The sequence below is a fragment of the Caenorhabditis elegans genome, chromosome II (assembly GCF_000002985.6).
Source record: "Caenorhabditis elegans chromosome II".
NCBI lineage: Eukaryota > Metazoa > Nematoda > Chromadorea > Rhabditida > Rhabditidae > Caenorhabditis > Caenorhabditis elegans.
The window spans coordinates 555,089-580,599 of NC_003280.10; the positions used below are offsets into that span (position 1 = coordinate 555,089).

Sequence of the window (25,511 nt, forward strand, 5' to 3'; positions counted from 1 at the left end):
AAACTTTTGGGGTTGAAAAATATTTTGAAATTAAAATTTTTTGAAAGTAATTGTTTTTTTTGAATTTAGTCTATACAGTAGTTATATATATATGTAGTTATAGGCCCCTATATGTAGTTATAGGCTATACATTATTCAATTGATTTTCAAATTAAAAACAAATTGAGCCTTACAATTTTCTTAAAGTATTCTCAAAATTTCCTATTTTTCCTGGAAACTTTACATATATTTCTGTTTCAATATTTAAAACAATGTTTCCAGTTTTACAGTAAACAATAAAGTTTAATGAAAATTTAAATATAAAAAAAAAACTTCGTTGAAAATTAAAAAAAAATTATTTTACTTATTATAAAATTCCTTAAATTTCCTACTTTTCCAACAAACTTTACATATATTCTCCCTAAACTTGTAACCAAAGACCCTTATCCCCCATACTCTATTTACCCAAAAAATCAATAAAACCGTCATCATTAGTCGCAATTTTCTGTCAGTTCCATCCAAATGTCTGGCGTCTCCTCATCGATCTCTGTGTCTCTCTGTTCTAAATTGTCTTTTGTCTATGTCTCTCTATCTTTTTCTTTTTATACATAAATATATATTCTCTACCAACAGAATATGTGCTCAACATTCTTCTCAGGTTTTCCATCTTTCCATTCAACTTTTCAACATTTTTTTTTTCGATTTTTTTCAATAGGTATTTCACAATTTTTTTAAAAGAACTAACTATAAAATTTGAAAATCTGGCCTAAATTGATTTTTAAAAATCCAAAAAATTCATCACCAATATTTTTTTGACTCAAAATTACGAGATATATAAAAACTATAGTTTTAAAAAAATTTTTAAAATTAAAAATAAATTAAAAAATTTTGGAATTTTCTAAAAATTGTTTTTCTAACTTTACATCTCTCTACGCTCCCAGGCTAACTTTCATGATATTTTTCATTATTATCATTACTACAATATCAATTTCCTTCTTCTCAAAAACTACTATTTTCCCCCATTTCTAATTATTTTCTAGTCAGAAGCTCAGGGGCTCTCGCCCCTGAGCCCCCGTTGCCATGATAACTTAAATGTCTTTTATTTTCTGCTTCTTTTTTTCTCTTAATCTTATAGATTTTTATGCTTATGCTCATGTGTTGCTCATTTTCGCAAACATGCAAAATTTTAAATTTTAGAATTTTTTCGAAATTTATTTTGAATTTTTTAAAATTTAATTTGAACTTTTTCCAAAATTTTTGGATAAATATTTGAAACAATTGAAAAAAAAATCACATTTTTATTTAAAAAAAAAAGCCCATAAAGCAAAACGAGAGAATTTTCAAGCAAAATGTTGCAAAAAAGGTTTTTTAAATTTTTTTTTTCAAAATATTTTTCCAACTTTTCAAATTTTTTCAGACAAAAAACCACGTGTACTCTACAATGCCAAAGACCCCATAAAACCGAAGAAATCTAACCCAAAAAAATGCAACATGTCGACCAAATCTATGGGTACTCTACTATTATTCTAGCCGCCGCGCCGCTGGCTTCTCAGTTGGCTATTTCTGATATTCGGTGGGTTTGAAAAAAAAATTGAATGCCAATTTCTGAAAATAAGGTTGCTAAACATTTGGAGCAATGTTTAGGAGTTATTGGAAAAATAAAAAAATTCATTTTTTTTTTCATTTTTGGAATTTCAAAAATTTGCAATTTTTTTAAACTCTGGCTTTTTGGGAGAAAAATTCCGTAATTAAATCTTGAATTTTAAAAACCGTCTTGCATTTCTTGTTAAGAAAACACCGTATCATAAAAACTTAAGTCGCTACTCAGCCAAATTTGAAAACCTTTAAAACTTTGCTCATTTTAGTCGTTCAGACTTGTTTTAAAATGCAAAATATATTACTTGAAATTCTGAATTTTTTGAATATAATTTCAAACTAATTTTTCTAATTTTTCAGATGGATATTCTACTTCCCGTTTTTTGCCATCCCAGCGCTCACCCTTATGATGATAGTTGGTCACCTATCAAAATCAGCAGCAGTTTCGACATTTCGGAAACTGGCGCCAATATCTGCTGGTGAATAATTTTTAAAATGTCAAAATTTGCGGACAAATTTAGAAAAAAAAATTTCGAAAAAAATATTTTGCAAAAAAAAATTTTGAACTTTTTTTTTAAATTTACACAACATTTTTAAAAATTTTCTTCTATTTTTCTTAATATACAAAATTTTTTCCAGGAATCGGGTGGGCGCTAACATGGCATGTGGCTGAAAAACTGTACGCTGAAAGCCTCCGCGCCTCCCAATACGTACTCTACATCCTTTTCTCAATTCGCCCCTACTTGTCATGGGCAGTGTCATGTGATCATACTTACAATACAGAGGTACTGTAGTTGTCTGGGGTTACTGTAGTTTGACCTAGAAATTTTTTTTGCAGTATTGTCACGATTTTGATGACTCGAATATTACGGTGACGGAGGGCAAGCATCATTATCCGGATAATTTTTGGCCAGCACAGGAATTTAATAGGTTTGTTCCTTTTTTCTGGAACATTTTGAAGTTAAGTTTTTATTTTATTTTGAAAGAAAATTTGATTTTTTAAATGAATTTTTTTATTCCAAAAATCTATAAAAATCACTTTTCAAAGTTATATTAAAATTGACAAAGAATTATTTTTAATATTTTTTTAGTTTTTAAATTGGAAATATGTTCAAATCTTCAAATCTTCTAATGTTCAAAAAAAAGTTCCACGAACTTTTTTCCTAATATTTTTTTTTCGAATTTTCAAATTTCAAAATTACCAAAAAAACATTTTAATATAATTTTTGTAAATTTTAAGTATAAACATGATAATAAAATTTACAGAAAACTGGTAAAATTTAAACAAAAAAATTTTAGGAACAAACTGATAAATTTTTTTAAAAATTATTTTTTTTAGCATAATTTCAAATTTTATTCCTAATTTTCTGGTATTCCTAAAAATTATTTTCCTAGTAATTTTGTTTTTTTTTACTGTTTTTGTTTCAAAAATTTAGTAATAAACTAAATGAATTACACAAAAAATTTTGAAATTAAAAAAAATTATTTCGAAAAAATTCCAAAAATTCAGAAACATGTTTCAACTTATTTTTCCAGATACGTAATCCGCAACAACGCACCAATAACCAAAATGCCAGCAGAATGGGAGCCCAACATGTGGTACCTGGGACCATCCGACGAAACGTTCACTTGGGCTTTTCCCTCGATTCCCCTACAAACCGCCCATATTCTAACTTGGCTTATTATTTGGTTTTCAATTTCCAAGTACTACGATCGTCTTGGGGATATTCTTCTAAAGGGGTTTTTGTTGGTTCCCATAATACTGTACATTGCCGTAATCATTGGGCTCACCGGCTTTGGGTTTCACTTCACAACTGCTAACATTCAAGCCGAACTGGAAAATTCTGCAATCTCCAAAGATCCCTTTGATTTCTGGGCTGATTTAAGGGTTGGTGCCTTTTTTGAAGTACAAAAATTTTAACTACTTCAAATTTTCTCAGGGCTCCTACCGTACCTCCATCCTTATTGTGGACTATTCTACAGCTTTTACCGGATTCGTGTTGCTTGCCACTAGTCGGCTGAGAAATGGAGTTTCCGGACTGAATGCGCTGCTTTTGGTGCCATTTATGATGGTAAGTACTTTGATAGGTCAACTTACAGTACCTCTAGATCACTACAGTACTCCGGAATCTAGATCATACTACAGTACCCCCAGATCTAGGCTGAACTACAGTAACCCTAACCAGGGTCAACCTCCGATACCCCTCACATCCAGGTCAGAGTACTGTACACTAAAATATAGGCCAAACTACAGTAGCCCTGGATCTAGTTGAAACTAGGGTGAATGGAGCTACAGTACACCACTAGATCTAGAGTAATTTACAGTACCCCTGGATCTAGACTGAACTACAGTAACCCTAAAACAGGGTCAACCTACATTACTCCTTACATCCTCCTAGATCTAGGTAAACCTACAAGTACACCTAGATCTAGACCAGAAGACAGTATCCAAAATTTAGGTCAAAGTGCAGTTCCCTATATCTAGGACAAACTACAGTACCCCTAGATCGAAGTGAAATTCTTCTAACTGTAAATCTAGGTCATACTGTTGAACATCTAGAATTTGGTAAAACTACAGTACCCTATCTATATTAAAGTTAAACTGCAGTAATTCTCCCGGTACACTACTCAAGTGTTTTCAGATCGTTCCAACAATGCAAACACTCATTCGGCTAGGATGTGAAGGCCACGTGGCAGACCAACAACCAAACTACAAAATCTACGCGTCCACCGATGAGACTATCTCCTTCGACCTTTTGCCGGTCTGTTTTGCCACGTCACACCTCGGCCCAGTATGGTCCGGCCTTTACTACACAGCTCAGTACCTATATGGGTCATTGGGGCCTATGGTAAGTGTTGATAGACCTAAAAATATATAGTTTTTTGAATTTTCAGATAGTCTACGTCTCCTTCATCTACCAAAGCTTTATCGATGATTTTCCAATTGTGCAAAACTCGCCGAAACAGTGTATTGGAATGATTGTACTAGCGTTCCTGATGCCTTCAGTGTTTTTGTACATGCCGGTAGGTTTTCAGGAATTGGCTGAGCAGCGACTCAGTCCCCGTATCAATTTGGACAAACGCATAACTTAACCCTCTCCAACTTTGCCTCTTGAAACAAGTTTATATGATCAAAATGAACAAAGTTATATCAACTTAAAGATTTTGAGTCGCTACTCAGCAAATTCCAAAATGCTATAACTCAGTTAATTTTATTTTTGGGACATTGGTTCAAAAGAGAAAGTTGCATATTTTGAGTTTCTACATCTATTGACATATATTTCATATAATGTAGATTGATACGGAGTCTGAGTAGCTACTCATGCTTTATGGCTCTGTATCACACAATACAACACATTTTTTCCAGCTCGGCACCAAAATCGCCGCTTTCTTCCGATACACATCCCAAACTGCTCTAGTCCAACTTACAGTTTTCATTTTGATTTTCTTCGTCTACGGTAACCTAGAAGACTTTCAAAAACCAAAAGTTAACATTTTAATTCAGGCTGGCAAAAGTTGGAGCAAGATGTGATGATGACGTCACAGATCCCTGCAAGACCATCGGTGCTCGAGTACTTTACAAGAGCGACTAGCCCCATTTTCACAGTACTCTTGTTTACTGTGGTGCCTGCGCTGATTTGTGTAAGTTAACTCTAGGAGCATTTTGAAAATTTTTAGGCTTTGTATCTGTGACACTAGTTATAACAGTTTGAAGTTTTTCTAAGTCGCTACTCAGCCAAACTTATAATGATTATAACTTTGTTCAGCAAAGACCCAGAAACTTGGCCTAAAATGCAAATTTGTAGGCCATAAAATTGTGTGTTGAATGAATTGTGATACGAAGCCACTAAGTCGCTGCTCAGCCAATATGAGCTTTCTTCCTAAAGCAAACTTTGTATAGCTATAATTTTTACGTCGATTGGCATGTAGTTCAATATGATACGGAGTTATAAACTGTTCAATAGTACATACTTTATTTAAATTAAAAGTCGAATGATTCGTGGGAGGAAATCATTTTTCTCTTATTTTTCATCTTCGAAATCTTCCTCTTGTATAACATAGTTGGACGGTTCATCCTGAAAATTTTTTGCATTTTTAGAAATTACTTCTTTTTATATCTAGGTAAATAAAACATTAAGCTCCCGTAGATTAAGTAGTTCCCTTTTTAACTCTGGTACCACAGGCAGTCCGAGATCAATAATTTTGGAGGTAAATTTGTCAAATACGACGTCAATCTGAAAACAATTCAAGTTGCTGCCATAAAAAAATCAGGCAAAATTTACTTCTCTAGGTGGCAAGTATTGCAAGTAGCTGTTGTTCTCGAAAGGGTCCTTCAGATTGAATCCGGCGCGAATTGTATATTTACTTCGGTCGATTGCAACAGCTGGCACAAAAATTGACTGACGCTGGAGACATTGTCCCATGATACTGAATATTTTGGTTTTTGTAGGAAAGTATTAGGACAAACACGAAAAAAGTTGTGTTACCTTAAATATTGGCTGAGTATCGACTTAGATTTAATAACTCCTTATCACAATTTCCTATTAATCAATCGACGTAAAACTTCAAGAATTACAATTTTGCCTCCTGGATCAAGTTTCTAGGCTCAAAATGAACAATGTTATGATTATTTAAATATTGGGTAAGTGAAAACACAAAACCCAATTTTTAGAAAATTCCAAAAGTTTTTTTTTAATTAAAAAAAAAAATTTGAAAAATTTTTCCTCTTGAACCAAATTTCCTGGAGTCTGTTGAACAAAGTTATAGCATTTTGAAATATCATTGAGTCGCTACTCAGCCAATTTAGCAACTCCGTTTCTGACTGAGTAGCGACTCAAACCACAATAATTTTTTTCATTTGGATGCTAGCTACTTGGTACAAAAGGCAAATATTTAGTACATAAAATTTTGTTTGAAATGAAATATAGAATGATACGGAGTGTGAGTCGCTACTCAGCTAATTTTAAATCTAGTGCTCGCAGTCAACTCAGAAGTAAAACAAAAACGAGAAAAACATGAAATTTTTGAGCTAGTCGTCTATTTTATAGGCGCGCTAATTTGTTATTCAACTTTTTGTCCGACAGATATCTAGGGCAATGTAGTCTCAGAAAAGCAAACATAATAAAAAATCAAATTATTCGCGGGGTACTGTAGATTTTCAAATTTCCAGACAAAACTCGTCGCCGTCTTCGACTTCCTGTGGGCTGGAAACGATGTAAACAAGCATATCTCTGCCGGTGTCCAATTCCTGCCATTTCCTACAGTAATCCGTCAAATTGTTGGATACCTCGTCATCTTTGCGCCGATTATTATTATGGGCGTCGGCGCCGCACTTACCGTATACCAGATGGTCTTCAAGCACGGGCTGTCGTGGAAGGACACGTTGAAAGTAAGGGTTTTTAAAAGGTTTTTGCAGTTTTTAGGGGACATTTGAATTTCTCACTGAAAAATAGCCCAGGAATTTTTTTTTCCTTTTCTAATTTTTGAAAATTGACGCCAAAATTTTGGCCCACATTCGAGGTTTGAAAAATTCTATTACAAAATTTGAAATCAGCGTCAAAAATAACAATTACACATCAATTTTCAAAATTTTTGTGCAAAATGTCGTAAGGTTAGGTGTCTGGTACGCAGTGACCAAGCTACAGTAATCCAAAACACCAGATTTTACGACAAATTGTACGTAGGGGTACTTTTTGACGCTGAGTTTGAATTTCATAATCACTTTTTTGAAAACTAGATTCTAAAATTGAAATTTCGGACATTTTTTTGTAAAGTGCCGTAAAATCAAGTGTGTTGTACGCAAAAACTTGATTTTACCGACCTATGGGCAGTTTTTGCCGCCGGTTTTGAATTTTTTACTTAAAATTATTTCAGCCATCTCCGGAATGGATGGCTCACGCCGCAGTAAACCCGAACAAGCCACGTGCTCACTCCCTGGCCTACAGTATCATGAATCGACTGATTTTCCGGCGGATGTCCTACAAAACAGCCATTTTTTCACTGTTTCTTTTTGAAACTTTTATCGGAATCCTTCTAGTCGTATTTTTTTTCCTAAATTCTTCAAATCTTTGGGTATCAAGTACCCGTGTCGCCAATCAATACCGTAGTGTTTTACTGCTCATCTTTGTAGTTTGCCATATTTGGACACTTTTTGAAATGCGGAAATGTCAGCAATACTCGCAAATTGAAGGAGAGAGGTGAGTTTTTACGGGGAAATATTGAAAAATCTGGATTTATCATGAAAATCTACCCCAGACCGGTTTTTTTTGAATTTTTGTGCAATTTGTCGTAAAATCTGGCGCTGTCTTACTTGACACCAGATCTTACGACAGTTTGCACTAAAAATCTGAAAAATTGGTTCTCGGGGTGATTTTCAACGGTGAATTCAAAAATCCAATCAATTTTTCAATAATTTTAAATTTTGGGCCTAAATTCTGACCGCAAACTTCAGACTCTCCTTCTACATTGGTCTCGCCACGATGGAAACTGCAATGCTTAACGCCTATATGTGGATGTACGCAGGAGATCATACAGGTGGAATTGATGTACCACCTCTACTTATTATTATGTGCAATACGTGTAAGTTATTGATTTTTTTATTGGAAAAAATACGACGCTCCGAAATTCCGTTTATGATTTTTTTCCAAATTTTAAGTCTGAATAAAGACCAGAATATTAAATATTGACTTTTAAATTTTAAAAATCGATTTCTTAAACTCAAAAATTCAAACTTCCCGCCGATCGCATGATGCAAGTGTGCTCCAATGAGAAAACCGCTGAAAATTAGTTTTTTTTTGTGGGTTTTTGAAGATTTTTTCTTCATCAAACTAAATTTCTACTGAAAAGACGCTATTATTTATCAGAGAAAGCTGAAAAACCTTAACTTTAAACCAAAGTTTTAAGCTTCCCGCCGACCGCAATGTGCAAGTATGCTCCAATGAGAAAAATGCTGAAAGTCGGGTTTCTGATGATTTTTATTGAGATTTTTGATCAGAAAACGGTTTTATTTTGAAAAATACATTTTTAACGGTTTTTCAACTTTTTAAACAATTTTGAGAATTTGAAAAATTTCCAAAAATAAGCTTTTATTTTTTGAAAATTTTAAAAATCTCAAATTTTTCCAGGGATCCGAAGTTGCTGTATTGTAACAGCAATAGCCATTCGTGCTCATTCTGTGGAGCACAATAGGCCGTCAAATACGCGAGAAGCCTCGGAAGTGGACGAGGCTGAGTTGCCACGTGGTGCCGGTGATGATAACGGAGATGATACGGACGATGATTCTCCAGTGATTTTTGATTTGGCTCGAGTTTGAGAGCTCAGTGTGCTTTTTGTTCTGACGGCGACTCAAATCACTCTACATCAATATAAACCTGTAATTTCAATAAAAAAGACACCCAAGAGAAGTAGAATGCATAAATTTCACTGCAATTCCAACCGATTTTAAATGATTTTGACCCCAATTCTTTTTGAAATTACAGTTTTGGCTTAATGTACAATGAGAGAGCACAGTGTAAACTATTTTCATAGTTCGGACGGCGACTCCAATCACTCTACACCAATTTAAAACCGTAATTTAAAAAACAAAAAGATACCCAAGAGAAGTAGAATGCATAAATTTCACTGCAATTCCAACCGATTTTAAATGATTTTGACCCGAATTCTTTTTGAAATTACAGTTTTGGCTCGATATACCAATGAAAGAGCACAGGGTAAACTAATTTTCAAAGTTCGGACGGCGACTCCAATCACTCTACATCAATATAAAACTGTAATTTCAAAAAAAAAGTGAATGATAGCGTATGAATTTCACTACAATACCAACCGATAACAAGTGATTTTGATCCCATTTTTCAAAAGAAACATAATAAAGCCCGACCACACGGTGAAAAACAAGTGATGCAGGAACTGGCAAAAAAAAACAGATGATTCTCTCTTCGCCATCGTATTCTCTGACACTGCTCCAAATTATTATTGGCTTTTCTCAGATCTGGCTTATGTCCTTCAAGGTAGGTCCAACAAATCTCAAAGCGGTAATCAAGCAATACTCTGAATATTTGTCAGCTGGACTCTCTAGGCATGATGGATAACTAAATCCTAGTTTGATTTTGCTTCGACATATAATTCATTGAAAAATAGGACGGAATTTTTCCGCCAAGCTAATACCCATGAGAGAGCATTGTAAACTAATTTTTAAAGTTCTGATGGCACCATGAAAATACAACTGGAAAATGTGAAGTCTAGAATGCCACTCGAAGGAGTGTCAAGTGGGCCTCGAGAACCACCATCGGATAACGCCACGAGCACAATCAACGGTTGGATTATCCAGCTCTTGTCTTTGTCGACGTAGGCCATACAAAAAAGAAAACCACCGCAAGTTTGACGGAAGAATCATAACCAGTTTACAAGTCAACAGTTTTCTAAGTAGACCTGCCCCCAAATCAGCAGAAAAATCAAAGAAGCTGCCCAGGAAGACACGAGTGGAATTGCCCAAAATTAGATGTGGTCAATCAACGATGATACTTGCCTTTGATCCATATAACTTCTGCAAAGTCCCTCATGGTGCAATGCACCACTACTATTACTACTACTAAATTAAAACTGGAGTATCGAAAGCGGAACCCCCGAACAAAGAAAATAAGGAACAAAAAAGGGAAATGAGATTATTTTTCCATTTTTGAATATTCAAGGGAAAGGAAAGCTTCGTTAGAACGAAGAGAATGGGCAGGTTCCCCTTCTTGATGACTGTGAGGCTTAGGATGGACGGGTAAGCCGTGAGGCCTACGGCGGGTAACTCCGCCAGACGGTAGTTGATCTTCGGGTCACGACAGCCCTGGCTAAGAGGAACCGTGGAAGGGGCAAAAGACCGAAGGGAGGACAGGAGGCTAAGCTTAACAGCGGACCATCGACTGCAACAATCACTGAAACTGTGATTATGCGGGTGGAACAATCCGCTGTTGGATCATCTTTCCTGACCCGCACCATGGTATACACGATCCATGGATCTAAATTCATAATGGCCCATCATACTATAAAACTCCCCGCAACTCGTGGCCCCGTTACTTCGGGTTCTTGCCACTATTGCACCCCAGGCTCGCCGATATTTTAAATTGAACCCACTGCGGGAAAATAGTTCCGAAGAGTTCTACCACGAGTGTTCTCGACGCGAATTCCATCCGCTTGACGTGGCAAGCCGTCCCATTTTCCAATGTCGACTCCTTCAAAACGACGACAATTTCCGTGCGGAGCAAGTGTTCTAAGGAATTCCAGGGATCTTCTCCTTGCAGAAATTGTTTCTGGACCTGCAACACATAACAAAATTATTTAAAATTGACCTCGGCAAATATATGCATTCTTTTAAACAAGCTGAAACTTACTGTAGTCTTTCAGGACTTTCAATGAATCGGACCACATCGACAACAGGAATGTCGCCAAAATTTTCACATGGTGCAGCTGGAGCCATCGGAGTCGTCAAAGGGGAGTCTTGGCGACAGATTGACAAACTTCTTCGTGTTATGTAGATGCCCTCCTAAATTAAAAATTGTTAAAATGTGGCAAAAGGCACAGTCGCTATACCTCAAACACGAATATCTGATGTTTTCGTATCCGTTGGCTTAATCCGAACTTCCTTTAGCCATGTGAGCTGGTACAATTACTGACAATCAGGTGGTGGTCACTGAAAATAAATTAAATCTCTGTCGGAATTTGTGAGTAAAAACGAAACATGTTTGCAACTTTGCGAAGCTACAAAAAATTATTTCGATGAACAGTTTTCAAGAATGGAAAAAGAAGAAACAACGAGGATTTGAAAGCAAAAAGCGATTAAAAAAAACTCTGCACCGCAAAAATTATCGAACGGTTCGCAGACAGCACTCTATTGTGAGCGACGCAGAGGGAGGGAGGAGGAGGACCATATTGCGCAGTGATCACAACACCGCGGGCACTGTACCAAGTTTCATTCGCATGAGGGTCTGTGTGTGTGTAGTTTAGACGACAAAAGTCAAAAACAATGCACGTCTGTTTTTGTAGATCAAAATATAAAAACGCAACAGAAATACGATTTAAGAGATAAATAAATTGTGATCTACGCGTGATCTACGCAAATTTTACACAGAAACTTCTGAAAATGATGACTAAACGAGCGACAAAATCAAGAAAAATTTCAAAAATTATTTTGATGAAGGCTTGAAAGGAGTAAAAAATTTACAAACTTTTTTCAAAACTAGAAAATAATATTTCAAAACAGTTACCAAAAATTCAGATAAATGTCAAATATTTGAGCACAATTGTTTACTCGATTCGATTTTTCACACTGCTGAAATTCTCACGTCAGAAGAAGCGATCGAATCTCGGAGTTCTAGTCAAAAGTGTGCGGCAAATCTCAAAATTTTCTGAGCACGGCAAATTCGGCAAATTTGCCGTGCTTAACAAACACTGAAAAATGTGATACTTTTTGCCTGTTTTTTGAATCACCAAAACTACTGAATTCTGAATAAAAATCTGGTGTTAAAAATCTGGATAAGTTCCGTGTAGAGTGTCTGCTTAGGCATCAAAATAACTCAATTTTATGCCATTTTAGCAAATTTCGAAATTTGCCGAGTTTGGCAAATTCGGCAATTTCGCCGAGCTCGGCAAACGGCAAATTTGCCGCACACCTCTGGTTCTAGCCATCTGTCAATCGGACTTGAAAATTAAGAAGCCGCGGGATTAAACAAGAAAAACTGATTATCGTGTGAGATCCTTCAACTGCAGGTCTTCGGATGATCGACTTGCTGAGCGAAGGGATCAGATTCGACATCATCGAATAGTGAGAAACCAAACGAGCAGCCGAAGTACACTTCATACATCAGGACGGTACCCGTGTCTTCTTAGGTAAACAGAATCACCGACTACAGTACTCCATTGCGCCTGACTTTGGGAATTTCAAGCTAAAAAACTACAGGTAGACTAATACGACAACGGTGAATTCAAATTTGAAAAGAAAAACTTGTGATAAAAAATTTCAAAACAAATTTTCAGGATTTTTTTTTATTTTTCAGAAAAAAACCGAAAAGAAGTGTTAAGGATTAGCCCACGGCGCGGATCCCTGACTCCGGATTCCTCCATTACCCCATCCGACGGGTATCCCACCGATTCGACCATTACCACCCATGGATATCCCAAAATCCCGCTCGAAGCCAATTCCACCGAACGGGTGCTGAACGCCGACGCCTGTGAAGATTCCAATATCACCGAGACCTGGAAATTGAAAAAAAAAATTGTTGAGCGAAATACTGGAGCATCGTATTGCCAATAGAGATACTTTTCTAGACAAATACTACAAAATTCACTTTTAAATTGGTAGATTTAAAATGGAAAATTGAAAATTTGAGTCTGCCAGATTAAATCACTACATTCTAGTTTAGTAAGTTAAATGTAAAAAAATTTCAAAAAGTCTGAAAATACTGAAATTTCAAGAAGTACAAAATTATAGATTTTCTAAAAATTTCGTATTTTTAGAATTCTGAAAATTAATAAATTCAAAACTTCCTGAAATCTCCAATATTTCTGAAAGTACGGCGAACTCGGAAATTCAAAATTAAAAAAATTGAGAATTCCCAAAAACAAGCTCAACAACTCACAAAATTTTCAGAAAAAATATTTTTTAAGAATTCAAAATTCTAAAAAATCTACCTGGACCATATGGAACCGGATTGTTTCCAGTTTCAGGCTTTAAGAATCCAGTGCCCTGTGCAGTCTCCTCGTAATTATTCCACCTCTGGAATTCCTCTAGTGATGGAGCTCCCAGAGGAGCGGCGGAGCCCGTGTGCTCTGAGATTTTGGCTCTGTGATTGGACCGGAAGGAGTCACATCGAGATGGATTAAGCTTGCAGATGAGGTCGGTGAGAGTTCGGGAATTTGCTGGAAATTTTTTTTTTTTCGAAATTGTTTCTAGGTTGTTCTCCAACTTTTAATATTATAATTGCATGTATTCAAAGCAAAATTACAAAATTTTAGTTTTCATTTATTTACAAAAAGATTTGAATTTTTTTTTAAAATACAATTTCCAAAAAAATTTTCCAATTTTTTATCTAATAAAAAAACTCACCGAAATGAACAAAAACCAGCAATAAGAACAAAAGAATATTATAAATCATTTTGCCCACAAAAAATCGATAAGTTTACAACAACAGTCTTTTATATCACCAGCAACCATATGATAACCAAGGTCAAAAAGATTTTTTTTTCTAGTTTCCGAGCGGAAAGTAATGAAGAATTACAGTAAAGCTTGAGTTTTGCATAGTGACGGTGTAAAAATTCAAAATTCAAGTAAAAATTTAAATTTTGATACAAATAAGAAAATTGGTAAATTTTTTTCATTCCTAAAAATTTTTTTTATGTTGAACATTTTTTTGGTGAATTTTCTGAAACAGCAGCTTCTATTTTATATTGTATTTGAATTGATTATTCTAAATTAAAATATAATTAACTATTTTCAGGAAAATAAGAATTTAAACAATTTGTTTTAAAAAAAGTAAATAGAAATCTCGCAAAAAAAATAAAAAAATATAATTAAAATTATTTTCATGTTTTTAATCTGGATAATTATGCGCGTTTTTCACATTAAATTTTTCAAAAAAAAAATTCATTAAAATCAACATGAAAGCATTGAGAAAAATGGACATGTCGTGGGGGCCGAAACAAAAATCAATCAATAAATTATGTTAAAAGGTAATATTAGGAAACTACTAGACACAATTGCATATACCCACAGAGTGTAGATCGGAAATTTTGGAAATTGAAGTGGTTTTTTGGTTTTCGGAAAAATAATTTTCTCCGAGAAAAATTTCAAAATTTTAAACAATTTATTTTCCATTTCTGGAGCGAATATGTTCAGCTTGCGATGAAATTTCATTGATAAAGTTCTTGAATGCATTCGGGTCACGGAGGCACTTTTGGGACTTGTCCTGAAGGTGGTACTTGCATACATCCACCCACAAACGGGCACATCCCAGCTTCTTGTCTTTTCCGTCAGTGAAGGAGAATGTTAGCCAGTATTCATTCTAAAAAATGAAAGGGTTTGGAGGATTTTTTAAAGGAAAAATTAATAAAAATAATTTTTTGGAATTTTTTTTCGAAATTGTTTTTGCTGAAAAGTACTGCAAATTTTCTGTAGACTAATTTACTACAAAGCTCCAAAATTCCTCTAGTTCCTCGAGTTTTTTTTGCAAATTGAAAAACACACGTGGTTTCAGGCTGTTCATAACGGTTTGATCTACAAAAATGCGGGAATTTTTTGCCCAAAAAGTGTGACATCAACACGTTCTTAATCATGTCAAATCAGATTGAAAATTCTGCGTCTCAACTCTCCCGCGCATTTTGTAGATCGACGTATATCAAACCGAAATGGGACTCTCTGACATCACATGAAAACACACCTTGTTGCACATTTGTAAAAAAAACATTAAAATTGAAAAAAATTCAAATTTCCCGCAGATCGCACTGAAAATAATTTTTAAAAACTATTGAAAATATTTTTTCACACAAAAATTCGAATTACCGTCCATCCGCAAGTGTGCTCCAGTCAAAAACTGCGGGAAATCATTTTTCTGATAAATTTTGAGAACAATTTTTCAGGATAATAATTCTTAATTTTTTGAAAAAAATATTATTTACACAAAAAATTTGTTTCAAGAATTTTTTCTTAAAACAGGGTCTAGCAGACTACAAACTATAAACTATAAACTTTCAAAAAAAAAAAACCAACCGATTGAAGTGGTCCAAAGAAGGATTTTGGAAGATCTTCAGAGCTGAAAACTTTAGAGAAAGTCATAGTCCAGTGCCCCTTTGGTGGTGGGCACAACTTGTTCTGTTTCAGGAAATCGTTGGCTTTACGGTCTTTTACGTATTTGTGGGCTCCCGAAACGGCTTCATTACATTTGTCGAGCATGTCACAGTAGCGGCTGTAAATTTGGAGCATTTCAGCATTTTTTACTAAATTAGTACTAACATTTTGTGCAGTGATCCAATAAACAACGTTCCTAAAATTTTCCAAAACTGGAAATTTTTGGACAGTTTTGATGTACAATAGTTACATTATAGTTAAAATGGGCGGGGTGGTGCAAGCCACGCCATTATAGGCTCCGCCCATTTTTAGGGCGTGTCCGGAGAAACCCCGCTTATTTTAAAAGCAATTTCAAATTTTGAAATTTTGAATTTAATTTTCCCACAAGTTTCCCAACTAACCACGAGCCGACTCCATCACAACCATCAATAATATTCCATCCCTGACATGGAATCACCTGCCATCCCTTGGATCCTTGCTTATTGGTCACGGCGTGACGTACTTCCAGGTCCATTTCAACTTTGTCCAGTGGGAGATCTTCGCTTACGTCCATCGTAACATTGAAAAAGATTGGTCCCGGGAAACGTGGATAGTCTGGCCAGATGACAATGTTTGACACGTTTACCACGTAGTTTGTCCACTGAAATTTTCGGGAATTATGGAATATTGTGGGAAGGGGAGAAAATTTGTGAAATTTTTTTTTTTTTGAAAATTTGAAAATTTTTATATTCCAAAAAAAAACTTTACAATTTTTTGTTGTTGAAATTTAAAAACAAATCCCTAAGCTTCACATGATGTCAGAATTTCCCATTTCGATTTGATCTACAAAAAATGCGGGAAATTAGACTCAAACTTCCCAACTGATTTTGCATTTCTAAGGACGTGCTGACGTCACATTTTTCTGGGCAAAATAATCCCGCATTTTTTGTAGATCAAACGCTAATGAAAAAACCGTAAATTTCTAGGTGGAGCGAGTTTGCAACATCTGCGTTTTTTAAATTTCTTTTAAAGTTTATCGTATAAACTGACGTGGTGCCAGGTCGCATTACGGTTTGATCTACAAAAATGCGGAAAATTTTTTTCCAAAAAAATGTGACGTCAGTTGAAAACTCTGCGTCGCTTCTCCCGCGTTTTTTGTAGATCTACGTAGATCAAGCAGGATTGAGACACACTGACACCACGTGTAAACTTTAGATTTACTAAAACTAACACTTTTGAAAAATTGGGATTTTTTTTTCAAAAAAAATTGTCATTGGGGCGCACTTGCAATTTGTGGAATTTTATAAAATTTTTGGTTGCAAATTCGCTCTATTGATAGATTCTTGTTTTTTTCCAAAAAAAATCCAAAATTTGAAACCTCCCTAACTTTCTTCAAATATCTCCGACAAAAAAGTTGTCAACTAACAAAATACTCTAAATTTCCAGTTGAACATTTCTAAGTGCAGTACCTGCTCACTGGCACATCTGGAAAACTGCCATCCTCTGATAACGACTCCATGTGGTCCGGTCTGATATTTCTCCCAGAATGGCTGAACTCCGGGCACTGCCTCGTTCCATGCCTTTGTCAGTGGATTTTGGGCGACTACGGTGCCGACGGCAAGGAGCAGAAGCAGAAGGACCATTACCTGAGAAATTTGATTTTAAATTTTTGTTTTTTTTTTGAAATTTTTTGAATTTAATTTGAAAAAAAAAATTTGTTATTTTTTCCAAATTTCAAAAAAAAATATTACAGCAAAACTGTGCATTTTTTACAATAAATAATATTGATATTCAATGTTAACGCTTAAGAAAAGGGGATACAAATACAGGATGAAGTAGAAAACTTCCATGGCGGGGAGAACAATTGGAGAAGAAGAAAAAGGAGATGAAGAACGGGATTATTATCAGAAAGGGAGACAGAGATGTGGGGATAGAGATACTCACTTCTTATCCAGTATTATTTAGAGAAAATGATATATGAAACAAATCATATCCCACTACATTCATACTGTGGCAGGAAACTGGTGAGGGGTAGAGGGAACGTGTTCTGAGGACTCTTGAACTTTCCTTTTTTTCTTAAAGGTGGAGTAGCGTCTGTGGGTTTTTTTGCACTAAATGACAGAATACAGTCCCAATGTACCAAATAGAACCGTTAAAATTTTTTAAAAAATTTTCTAAATTTTTTATGATTTTTTTTTCGAAAAAGAAACGGCCGAATGAAGTTTGAATTACCGCCCAAAATAGTGACGTTATTTTTGACATTTTTGCGTTTTCTGGCTCAATATACCACTTTTTTTTTCAGATTTGTCTTCTATAGTTAATTTAAAACACTGTTTTTCAACTTACAAATTTTTGAAAACTTGATAACCTGAAAATAAATTGGCCTAAAAAAGGCGAAAATGTAGAAAATGACGTCACTCATTTGCGCGGGGATTCAAAAATAATTCGACCGTTTTTTTTTCAATTTTTGCAAGATTGAAAAATTCTAAAAAGTTTCGAAAACTTTGAAAAAAAAATTTTGCAGTTATTTTAGGTCATTAAGGGTGTCTAAAGTTTTATTTCATAGTTGAAAACTGTTCGATAAAGCGGCCGACACCTAACGGTTTAAATTTCGAGTTGGAGCAAAACTCTGAAAAATGGTCTGCTAGGCTATAAAAGTTTAGCAGACCTAATTACATTTATAAACTATATAAATCAATTCAAAGACGTAGATTGATGACTTGGTGCTAAAAAAACCAAATAACCTATTTGAACACCTAGAACTGATTTCTTTTATACCCACAACCAAACTTTCACTATTCGCTAATGACTCATGTACCTGGACCCCTAAAGCCAAAACATGAAACACACTTGACAACGTCATATCCCTTGGAAAAAGGCCTAAAACCAGAATAATGCAGTTGCTGTTGGCTTAGGAGGGCTGGTCACTGGAAATGGACGGTCTGGGGGGGAATTGAAAGTGATTCAAAGATCATTAACACTAGGACACGCCTCTTTGGGATTTTACGGATCGTAAAGGAAAGTGATATTTTTGAGGGGGGCAGTCAAAAGTTTAAATGTGGAACCACTTGCACTTTATATTTGAATTTAAATAGGGTTTGGGACTGCTAGGCTATAAACTAAATGGTTCAGGCTTAGGTTTAGCATAGGTTTAGGCATAGGTTTAGGTTTAGGTTAGGCTTAGGCATAGGCTTAGGCTTAGGTTTAGGCTTAGGCCTAGGCTTAGGCCTAGGATTAGGCCTAGGCTTAGGCCTAGGATTAGGCCTAGGCTTAGGCCTAGGATTAGGCCTAGGCTTAGGCTTAGGCCTAGGATTAGGCTTAGGTTTAGCATAGGTTTAGGCATAGGTTAGGTTTAGGCTTAGGCTTAGGCTTAGGTTTAGGCTTAGGCCTAGGCTTAGGCCTAGGCTTAGGCTTAGGCCTAGGATTAGGCTTAGGTTTGGTTTTTGGCTTAGCCTTAGGCTTTGGCTTAGGTTTTCTGGCAGATCTCATAAGCTGATATTCGCATAGTAAAAACATGGATCTACCAAACTTTAGAATACGAGTTTTTAGTAAGTTGAAAGATTGAATCTATTAGATAACTTAATTGTCTACGTACACTTCAAACTTAAAAGTTTACGCTGGCAGGCCCAAATTTAGAAAAAATTTAGGCTAAATAGCAACTAAAAATAGGAATAAAAAATCCGGAAGTAAATCGATATACATTGAGTGAAACCTTCCTTTTCTCCGGTTGATGATGTACGGAATACTTGATGGGGGTGGAAGGTAAACTGACATTGAAAATGAATGTAGGTCACGGCCCCCATTCGAAGAGACGCGTACACCCGCTCGCGCGCGCGCAGATCACTCAAGGGCAACTAAGATGATGTGTCTCTGAGACGATCACAATATATACAGGGATAACAATTACATCCATTCATCAATTGAATGTATGTATGGGGAATGGTAGCATGCTGAGGAATATGCAAATTTCTGAATTGAAATTTCAAAGGGAAATCCCGGAGACACCGGAAAATAATTATTCACAAGTTGTATGTAGATCAAGAAAAGTTTTTGAATTTCTTATTTCATTGAAGATTTACGAAGGTTTGAATTTTGAAACAATTTGCCCGTTCAGGGTTTAATTTCAAGTGAAATTTGGAAAGTGTAGATCAAAAAATTCCAAACAGTTTAGTATACTAGTAGTTGAAATATTTTTTTCTAATTGCTGAGACAGTTGCGGAGTTACGTAGGCTTGAATTTTGGGACAACTGCTTGTTTTTTTTTTAATTTTTGACAATTATTTGTACGGCTAGAATTTTAACAGAAAATAAAAAGAGAAAAATTATTATAATTATAAGTGTTCTATGTTTTATGTAAGAAATAAATATACAAAATATTTTTTTTCAGTTTGTAATTTTTTAAAGGGCTACAAATTTTGATTGCATTTCATTTATCTCATTCTCCAATTTTATCAATTTTCAGACAACACAAAAATCAATAAAACTGTTCATCTCCCTCGACCATAGTCGTGTCGTTTTTCCCTGGGTTCGGCACTTTCTTGTATCCATAACAGACTCCAGCTTTTTTGAAACCAGAAGCCACTAGGGCATTTGTAGTGACTGTAGACCATGAGTAGAGCAGGGCTGAATGTTATTTTTTCAATCTGAAAAATTTCGGAATCCCGAAAAAATTTGAAATTAAAAATTTTTTAACTAAAAAAAGTATAATTTAAATTTTCAAAAAACATTTTTTTTTGATTTTTAACAAATAAATTGTCCAATTTTGGCACTTTTTAATGGTTTTTGATGGGTTACACCTAGATTTTCTGAATTCTCCATATATTCATTATCCGTTTTCAACAAATTTAGACAACTTTTTATTTTTGCCCAATTTTTCAGCCATCAGACTGTCCTTTTTTTTGGGCAAAAAATTATTTTTCTAAACATGATCGAAACTATCATATTCTGAAAAAGGACAATTTTTTAAGGTTGAGAGATCAATTTTGAGTCCTCTAGCTACAAAAATAACCATTTTAGAGGAGTTTCGAAAGTGAGAATTTTTGACACTTTTTTGCCATTTTTGCCATTTTTGCCACTTTTGAATAGTTTTTGATGGGTTACACCTAGATTTAATGAATTCTCCATATATGAATTACCCGTTTTCAACAAATTTAGACAATTTTTTATTTTTGCCCAATTTTTTTTTCAGCCATCTAATGATTGTCCTTTTTTTGGGCAAAAATTTATTTTTTTAATTTTTTTATTGAATTTCCATCAGCTAAGGCTCGAGGACTAGTATTAAAAATTTCTAGGCCACTTTCGGGGTTTCTAGGTCACCACCTGAAAAAATTCAAATTCAGCATGACAAGAGCTTCGAAATAACACCCATATTGACTAGAATCTCTTAATTTTAACTTTGATGGGTCTCGTCACGAAATACTACAGACTGTCTACAGTAACCCTGGATGGTATCGTGGTAGGTCCTAAACTTAGGAAATTTGGTCAGTATGGGTCTCATTAAAAAGCTCTCGGCAAGCTGATTACGTCGAAAAAATTGTATAAAAATTCAGAAAAAAAAGTTTCGCCACTTACAAGAATTATCAGGTCCCGCCAGGAAGTCAATTGTGGCAAATGCTCCACAAACTTTTTCTTTCATACAGTAACCACTTCCACTACGGTATAGAAGGTTAGTCTGGTCCTCTGTGCAATTTGGAAGGCCTGACGGAGGATTGTTCATCAGTGCACAGGCATTTGCTGAAAATTTAAACTTTTTAATAATCAAGGTGAAAAATTTGACATTTTTCCTACAAAATCCTATTTTAAAAACTAAAAAATATCGATTTTCGGCAAAGTTACAAAGCTTTGAAGTTGGTGGCCTAGAATTTCAAATTTCTAGGCCACCAACTTAAAAAAAAATTTGATTGTGCAAAATAATTCGAAAGCTCTCAAATGACCCCCATAATGGCAAGCATCCCTTCTTTTCGAATTTCATTGGGTTCCACCACGAAAAGCTACAGTACGCCCCCCCCCTTTTTCGTGCCGAGACCCTCCAAAATTTAAAATTGAGGGATTCTAGTCAATATGGGGGTCATTTAAAAGGTCTCGGTGAGCTGGACTCGATTTTCAGCAAGAAAATAAGTTTCCTCACTAGTATCCGTATATATCCCATCAAAAAGTCGAACCAAATATGGCTTGCATGTCTTCCAGAATCCGGATTGAGATTTTAGAGCTTCCCTGAAAATTGTTCAAATTTTTTCAAGCTGAAAAAAATTGAAAAAAAATTACGAGGTGATCCATCCGACATTGATAAGTCCAAGTGAAAGTGTAGAACTGATTGGAAGTGTGAAAACTATAAAATATCGATTTTAAATTAGAACATATTATGGGATCACATGCGTACTGCACAACATATTTGACGCGCAAAATATCTCGAAGCGAAAACTACAGTAATTCTTTAAATGACTACTGTAGCGCAAGGTGTCGATTTACGGGCTCAATTTTTGAAATTAATAAAAATAATTTATAGAATATTTAAACTAAGTAAAAAATAAGAAAATAATTCGAAAATAAATTAATTTCAAAAATCGAGCCCGTAAATCGACACCTGGCGCTACAGTAGTCATTTAAAGAATTACCGTAGTTTTCGCTACGAGATATTTTGCGCGTCAAATATGTTGTGCAATACGCATTCTAATAACATTTCTCAAAATAAAAATTGAAATGTTTGAAAAAAAAATTAATTCTTTCTGAATTTTTTGAACTTTTCCAAAAACTCTGAAATTGCAGATTAAATTATTTTTAAATCAGAAAATCAATAACTAACAAGCATTCATCACATTATACGACGAAGATCCACAAGTGACACCTCCAGTCAGGGGTACTGTAGCTGATTGGAGCGTCTCACAGTAACGAATGACAGTTGGGGTCCAATCTGGAAATTATTTTTATTTAAGAAATCATTTGTGTCACGTGGTGTCAGGCTCTTCCCATCACGGTTTGATCTACAAAAAATGCGGGAATTTTTCGCCCTAAAATGTGACGTCAGCAGGCAAAATCAGTTGAGAACTCTGCGCCTCAACTCCCGCATTTTTTGTAGATCTACGTAGATCACGCCGAAATGGCACGTTATTGGGTCTGCTAAATCAAAATTTGAAGTTTGTAGGCTAGCAGACCCATCCTAGACTCACTTCCATACAAGCTCAATTGTGCCAAGGAAAATGGGACAAAAACTAGTAGAATAAGCCGCGAATTTACCATTTTCAGCCAAAAAATGACCGATAATACATCCATTATTGAACTTTATAGTTGTCAGGCGGAGACTAACGTTTGCTTACAAAACATCACTTTCAAAAAATCGTGAGAAAAAAAAACGAATAAACACAATAAGAAGAAAGTTGATGATGATAATCTTTATGCTATTCCGAATTGGAATTTTTGAATACGAAGTGGAACGATTCTCGAAGCAAAAAAAAACTTTTTTACAGGTGTTCGAGAGGGAAAATAAACAGTAAATGTCGTGGGGGGTGTAGAATAAATAAAGAAATAATTGGGCCATTTTCAGTGAATCTTGGGGAAAAAGTAAAGTGCGGTGCAGAAAAAACAAGTAGATCAGGGGAACTTTCAAACGGGGAATAATGGGGAAATTTAGGAGCTGGTTGTTGGCTCTTCCTCGGCTGGAGCAGCTTCCTCATCGTCGTCGTCGTCGTCAGCTTTTCCGGGCACCCAGAGTCCAGAGGCGATGCATCGATCGAAATGGTACTTGAAGACCTGAAAATTTGGATTTTTGGATGTTGAAATTAGATGAATTTGGCTAAAAATAATAGCCTACAAACTACTAATTTCGATTTAGCAGACCATAGGTGGTTTTGAAGAAATTTGGTCTGCTAGACTACAAACTACAAAACTCGATTTAGCAGACCAAAATTAAAAAATGCCTGTTTTCAGCTTAAAATTTTGATTTTTGATTCGTTTTTTTTTGGAATACAATGTTAATTCACTCAAAAATTTGAAAATAGATCAATTTTCCCCCGAAAGTTCAGATTTTTTCAGGATTTTATATTAAAATACGCACTTTTGTCTTAAAACACAAAAATCGCACAATTTTCCACTAAAAATCGCAAAAAACCTGAATTTTTGCTAATTTCTATTTGAAAAATATTCATTTTTCCGCTGAAAAATTGAAAATTTATCAATTTTTGCAATTTTCATTGCGAAAATTGAAAACTTTGGGTCTGCTAGTCTACAAACTACACATTTCGATTTAGCAGACCAATGCCATTTTGAAGAACCTTGGTCTGCTAGACTACAAACTACAAATTCCGATTTAGCAGACCAATGCCATTTGGAAGAAACTTGGTCTGCTAGACTACAAACTACAAATTTCAATTTAGCAGACCCAAATATTCACCTCTTCATCCATTTTCTGGGCGACACCCTTCAACGCCTCGATATCATGTGCCTCAAAGCACTTTCTCATCTCCTCCGGCAGCTGCTCGAACACTTCCTGTGGATCGATTCCTCCCGGAGCACTCTTCATTCGTTCGGCTTTCTCCTCGGCTTCAGCCTCCTCCATCGCGGCGTCTCTCTTCGTCTGCGCACGTGTTCTGAGACGATCCTCGAACGCCTTCACCTCATCCTGATAGTGCTTCATGTAGACCGGCTCGGCGGCTTCGAACTTCTTGAAGAATTGCTTCTGGACGGTGGTATTCGTGGCGACTGCGTTCAGCGATTTCGAGAGCTCCAGAAGATATTGAATGATGATGCATTGCTCAGCCATCGTCTTCATTTTCTCCTCATTAAAATCGATGGCGGCGTTGAGAGCCTCAATTGTGAGCCAATTTGCAGTGTACTCCGACGCCATATGCGGATGCTCGGCCAGGAACAGCTCCGTCGACTTGGCTCCGTTCTTGAGCACGGCCATCTTCTCCAGAAGGCTCTCGTGAGTCTCGAAGAAAGTGCTCATCGCATGAGTGTCCTCCTCATCGGTTTTGGGAGCTTGCGGCTTCTTCTCGGTGATCTGAAATTACAGAATTAATCAATTTGCACAGAAAAATCTTCAAAACCTTATTGATCCTCGACGTGCTGAACGCCTCATGACCGATCGTGTCGACGTTCCATGGCTCCAGACGCTCTTTCTCCTCGAGTTCGGCCTCCTTCTTGCGCCAGGCTTCTTCTTGCGCCTTCACCTCGTCGATTTGCTTCTGAATATCCGACTTGTCAGTGACATCGGCTGCGGCAAGCTTCTTCTCGAGCTCCTCCATCTTCTTGCTCGTCGTGCCCTTTTCCTTATCGATTTTCTCCTGTTCCATCTTCTTCTCGGCCATTCGCTCCAAACGAGCTTGATGGCGCCATCTGAAGAGCGACGGAGTGTCAATGTTCGGGTGAGTGTCGTCCTCGTCGTCGGAAACCTCGATATCCTTCCATTTGGAGTAGTCGATTGGCATTTTTGAGCTGAAAATCGAGAAAATTGAGTGGAAAATAAGGAATTAGCAGGAAAAGCGAGAGAAAACTGATAATCGCTGGAAAATTCCGACTCGGTTGCCACGACAACGAGGATAATCCGCGTGAAATTACGAAAACAGAAATTTCATGAAGAAAACGTGGCATTATAATGATGTTTCAAAGGATTTACGTGGAATTAACTATTTGCTGAGCAATTTTCGAGAAATTTCTTCAAAATTTCTCAAATAGAAATACTACGTTTTCTAGCGGATTTCGGCCTTTTTTTTGGCCCAAAACTCCGACAAATTGATTTTTAAAAGCCTGTAGAATTAAATTTAGACTTCTAAAAGTGGAAAAAATCGAAGGAAACCCCGAAAATAACATGAGAAAGGCGAAAAATGACTTTTGTTTTTCTTCTCGGTCCTTCTGTGGCAATGCGCGTCAGATATGGTGTTTTCTGTGTGCTTCTGCGTCACGGTGTTTGCACACAATTCCTTTTTCGCTGATTTTTTTAATTTTCAGCGCGCTGCAGCGCCATTTCTTGCATTTTTCAAGCATTTCCATTGATTTTTCCGCGAAAAAACATCTGAAATTTCAAAAAATCAATGTTAAACTCACAATTTTTCTTCTTCGCACTCGCTGTCCCTCTTGAAAACTCGCGAAATGACTGTATTTCCTTTTTTTTTCACGCAAAATTTCCAAATTTCCATGTTTTC

The 25,511-nt window shown here is 35.7% G+C and overlaps 6 protein-coding genes and 5 non-coding genes across 13 annotated transcripts; 5 read left to right on the forward strand and 6 right to left on the reverse strand.

Moving 5' to 3' along the window:
* The first annotated feature begins 1,396 nt into the window (after positions 1-1,396).
* On the forward strand, positions 1,397-8,973 carry C09E8.1 (Sodium-and chloride-dependent glycine transporter 2). Of its 2 annotated transcripts, NM_061356.8 has the most exons (14): positions 1,397-1,552; positions 1,936-2,054; positions 2,215-2,360; positions 2,414-2,505; positions 3,112-3,463; positions 3,516-3,647; positions 4,218-4,424; positions 4,471-4,599; positions 4,943-5,033; positions 5,081-5,217; positions 6,746-6,964; positions 7,450-7,772; positions 8,027-8,154; positions 8,700-8,973. In NM_061356.8, the coding sequence occupies exons 1-14, from the start codon at positions 1,464-1,466 to the stop codon at positions 8,885-8,887; spliced, it is 2,352 nt and encodes a 783-aa protein (NP_493757.2). In that variant the 5' UTR covers positions 1,397-1,463; the 3' UTR covers positions 8,888-8,973. The 2 variants fall into 2 exon arrangements, 1 of the variants encoding a protein (NP_493757.2); NR_133622.1 differs by having other exon boundaries at positions 1,464-1,552; positions 8,027-8,887.
* Positions 1,409-1,438, forward strand: C09E8.6 (uncharacterized protein; the record flags this gene model as incomplete). Its single annotated transcript, NM_001361844.1, has 1 exon — positions 1,409-1,438. A coding segment is annotated over one exon (30 nt), but the record flags the coding sequence as incomplete, so codon positions are not given.
* On the reverse strand, positions 5,509-5,902 carry anr-27. The gene is made up of 3 exons (NR_101655.1): positions 5,859-5,902; positions 5,709-5,810; positions 5,509-5,651 (listed from the first exon to the last, which is right to left on the reverse strand).
* A 3,604-nt stretch (positions 8,974-12,577) lies between the features above and the next one.
* On the reverse strand, positions 12,578-13,788 carry W08F4.5 (Nodule-specific Glycine Rich Peptide). Its single transcript, NM_061357.3, has 3 exons — positions 13,661-13,788; positions 13,246-13,473; positions 12,578-12,810 (listed from the first exon to the last, which is right to left on the reverse strand). The coding sequence occupies exons 1-3, from the start codon at positions 13,707-13,709 to the stop codon at positions 12,632-12,634; spliced, it is 456 nt and encodes a 151-aa protein (NP_493758.2). The 5' UTR covers positions 13,710-13,788; the 3' UTR covers positions 12,578-12,631.
* Positions 13,789-14,191: 403 nt separating this feature from the next.
* On the reverse strand, positions 14,192-17,022 carry mlt-8 (uncharacterized protein). The gene is made up of 4 exons (NM_061358.10): positions 16,846-17,022; positions 15,799-16,037; positions 15,320-15,515; positions 14,192-14,615 (listed from the first exon to the last, which is right to left on the reverse strand). The coding sequence occupies exons 1-4, from the start codon at positions 17,017-17,019 to the stop codon at positions 14,418-14,420; spliced, it is 807 nt and encodes a 268-aa protein (NP_493759.2). The 5' UTR covers positions 17,020-17,022; the 3' UTR covers positions 14,192-14,417.
* Positions 17,023-18,466: 1,444 nt separating this feature from the next.
* On the forward strand, positions 18,467-18,846 carry W08F4.16. The gene has a single exon (NR_050811.1). It is a non-coding gene; the product is annotated as an Unclassified non-coding RNA W08F4.16 (non-coding RNA).
* On the reverse strand, positions 18,522-18,846 carry W08F4.18. Its single transcript, NR_050812.1, has one exon. It is a non-coding gene; the product is annotated as an Unclassified non-coding RNA W08F4.18 (non-coding RNA).
* Positions 18,847-19,038: 192 nt separating this feature from the next.
* On the forward strand, positions 19,039-19,182 carry W08F4.17. The gene has a single exon (NR_050813.1). It is a non-coding gene; the product is annotated as an Unclassified non-coding RNA W08F4.17 (non-coding RNA).
* A 652-nt stretch (positions 19,183-19,834) lies between these two features.
* W08F4.7 (CW domain-containing protein) lies at positions 19,835-22,644 on the reverse strand (the record flags this gene model as incomplete). The annotated part of the gene is made up of 6 exons (NM_061359.5): positions 19,835-19,998; positions 20,947-21,108; positions 21,503-21,588; positions 21,640-21,703; positions 22,178-22,285; positions 22,542-22,644. 6 exons carry the CDS (start codon positions 22,642-22,644, stop codon positions 19,850-19,852), a joined length of 672 nt encoding a protein of 223 aa, NP_493760.2. The 3' UTR covers positions 19,835-19,849.
* A 106-nt stretch (positions 22,645-22,750) lies between these two features.
* cdc-37 lies at positions 22,751-25,505 on the reverse strand (the record flags this gene model as incomplete). Of its 2 annotated transcripts, NM_001381317.1 has the most annotated exons (4): positions 22,999-23,121; positions 23,762-24,370; positions 24,417-24,804; positions 25,414-25,505. In NM_001381317.1, the coding sequence occupies 4 exons, from the start codon at positions 25,503-25,505 to the stop codon at positions 22,999-23,001; spliced, it is 1,212 nt and encodes a 403-aa protein (NP_001367479.1). The 2 variants fall into 2 exon arrangements, with proteins under 2 accessions (NP_001379645.1, NP_001367479.1); NM_001392995.1 differs by lacking the exon at positions 25,414-25,505 and having other exon boundaries at positions 22,751-23,121.
* Positions 23,573-23,626, forward strand: W08F4.14. The gene has a single exon (NR_050814.1). It is a non-coding gene; the product is annotated as an Unclassified non-coding RNA W08F4.14 (non-coding RNA).
* Positions 25,506-25,511: the final 6 nt, after the last annotated feature.

Coding starts and splice junctions, on each gene's coding strand:
- W08F4.5 (NM_061357.3), bottom strand. CDS start 13,709: ATGATTTATAATATTCTTTTGTTCTTATTGCTGGTTTTTGTTCATTTC. Junction 13,474..13,660: donor GCTGGTTTTTGTTCATTTCG/GTGAGTTTTTTT, acceptor AAAAATTTCCAG/CAAATTCCCGAACTCTCACC. Junction 12,811..13,245: donor TCCGGTTCCATATGGTCCAG/GTAGATTTTTTA, acceptor TTCAATTTCCAG/GTCTCGGTGATATTGGAATC.
- mlt-8 (NM_061358.10), bottom strand. CDS start 17,019: ATGGTCCTTCTGCTTCTGCTCCTTGCCGTCGGCACCGTAGTCGCCCAA. Junction 16,038..16,845: donor CCAGATGTGCCAGTGAGCAG/GTACTGCACTTA, acceptor CGAAAATTTCAG/TGGACAAACTACGTGGTAAA. Junction 15,516..15,798: donor TGTGATGGAGTCGGCTCGTG/GTTAGTTGGGAA, acceptor CCAAATTTACAG/CCGCTACTGTGACATGCTCG.
- C09E8.1 (NM_061356.8), top strand. CDS start 1,464: ATGCAACATGTCGACCAAATCTATGGGTACTCTACTATTATTCTAGCC. Junction 2,506..3,111: donor CCAGCACAGGAATTTAATAG/GTTTGTTCCTTT, acceptor TTATTTTTCCAG/ATACGTAATCCGCAACAACG. Junction 4,425..4,470: donor ATGGGTCATTGGGGCCTATG/GTAAGTGTTGAT, acceptor TTGAATTTTCAG/ATAGTCTACGTCTCCTTCAT.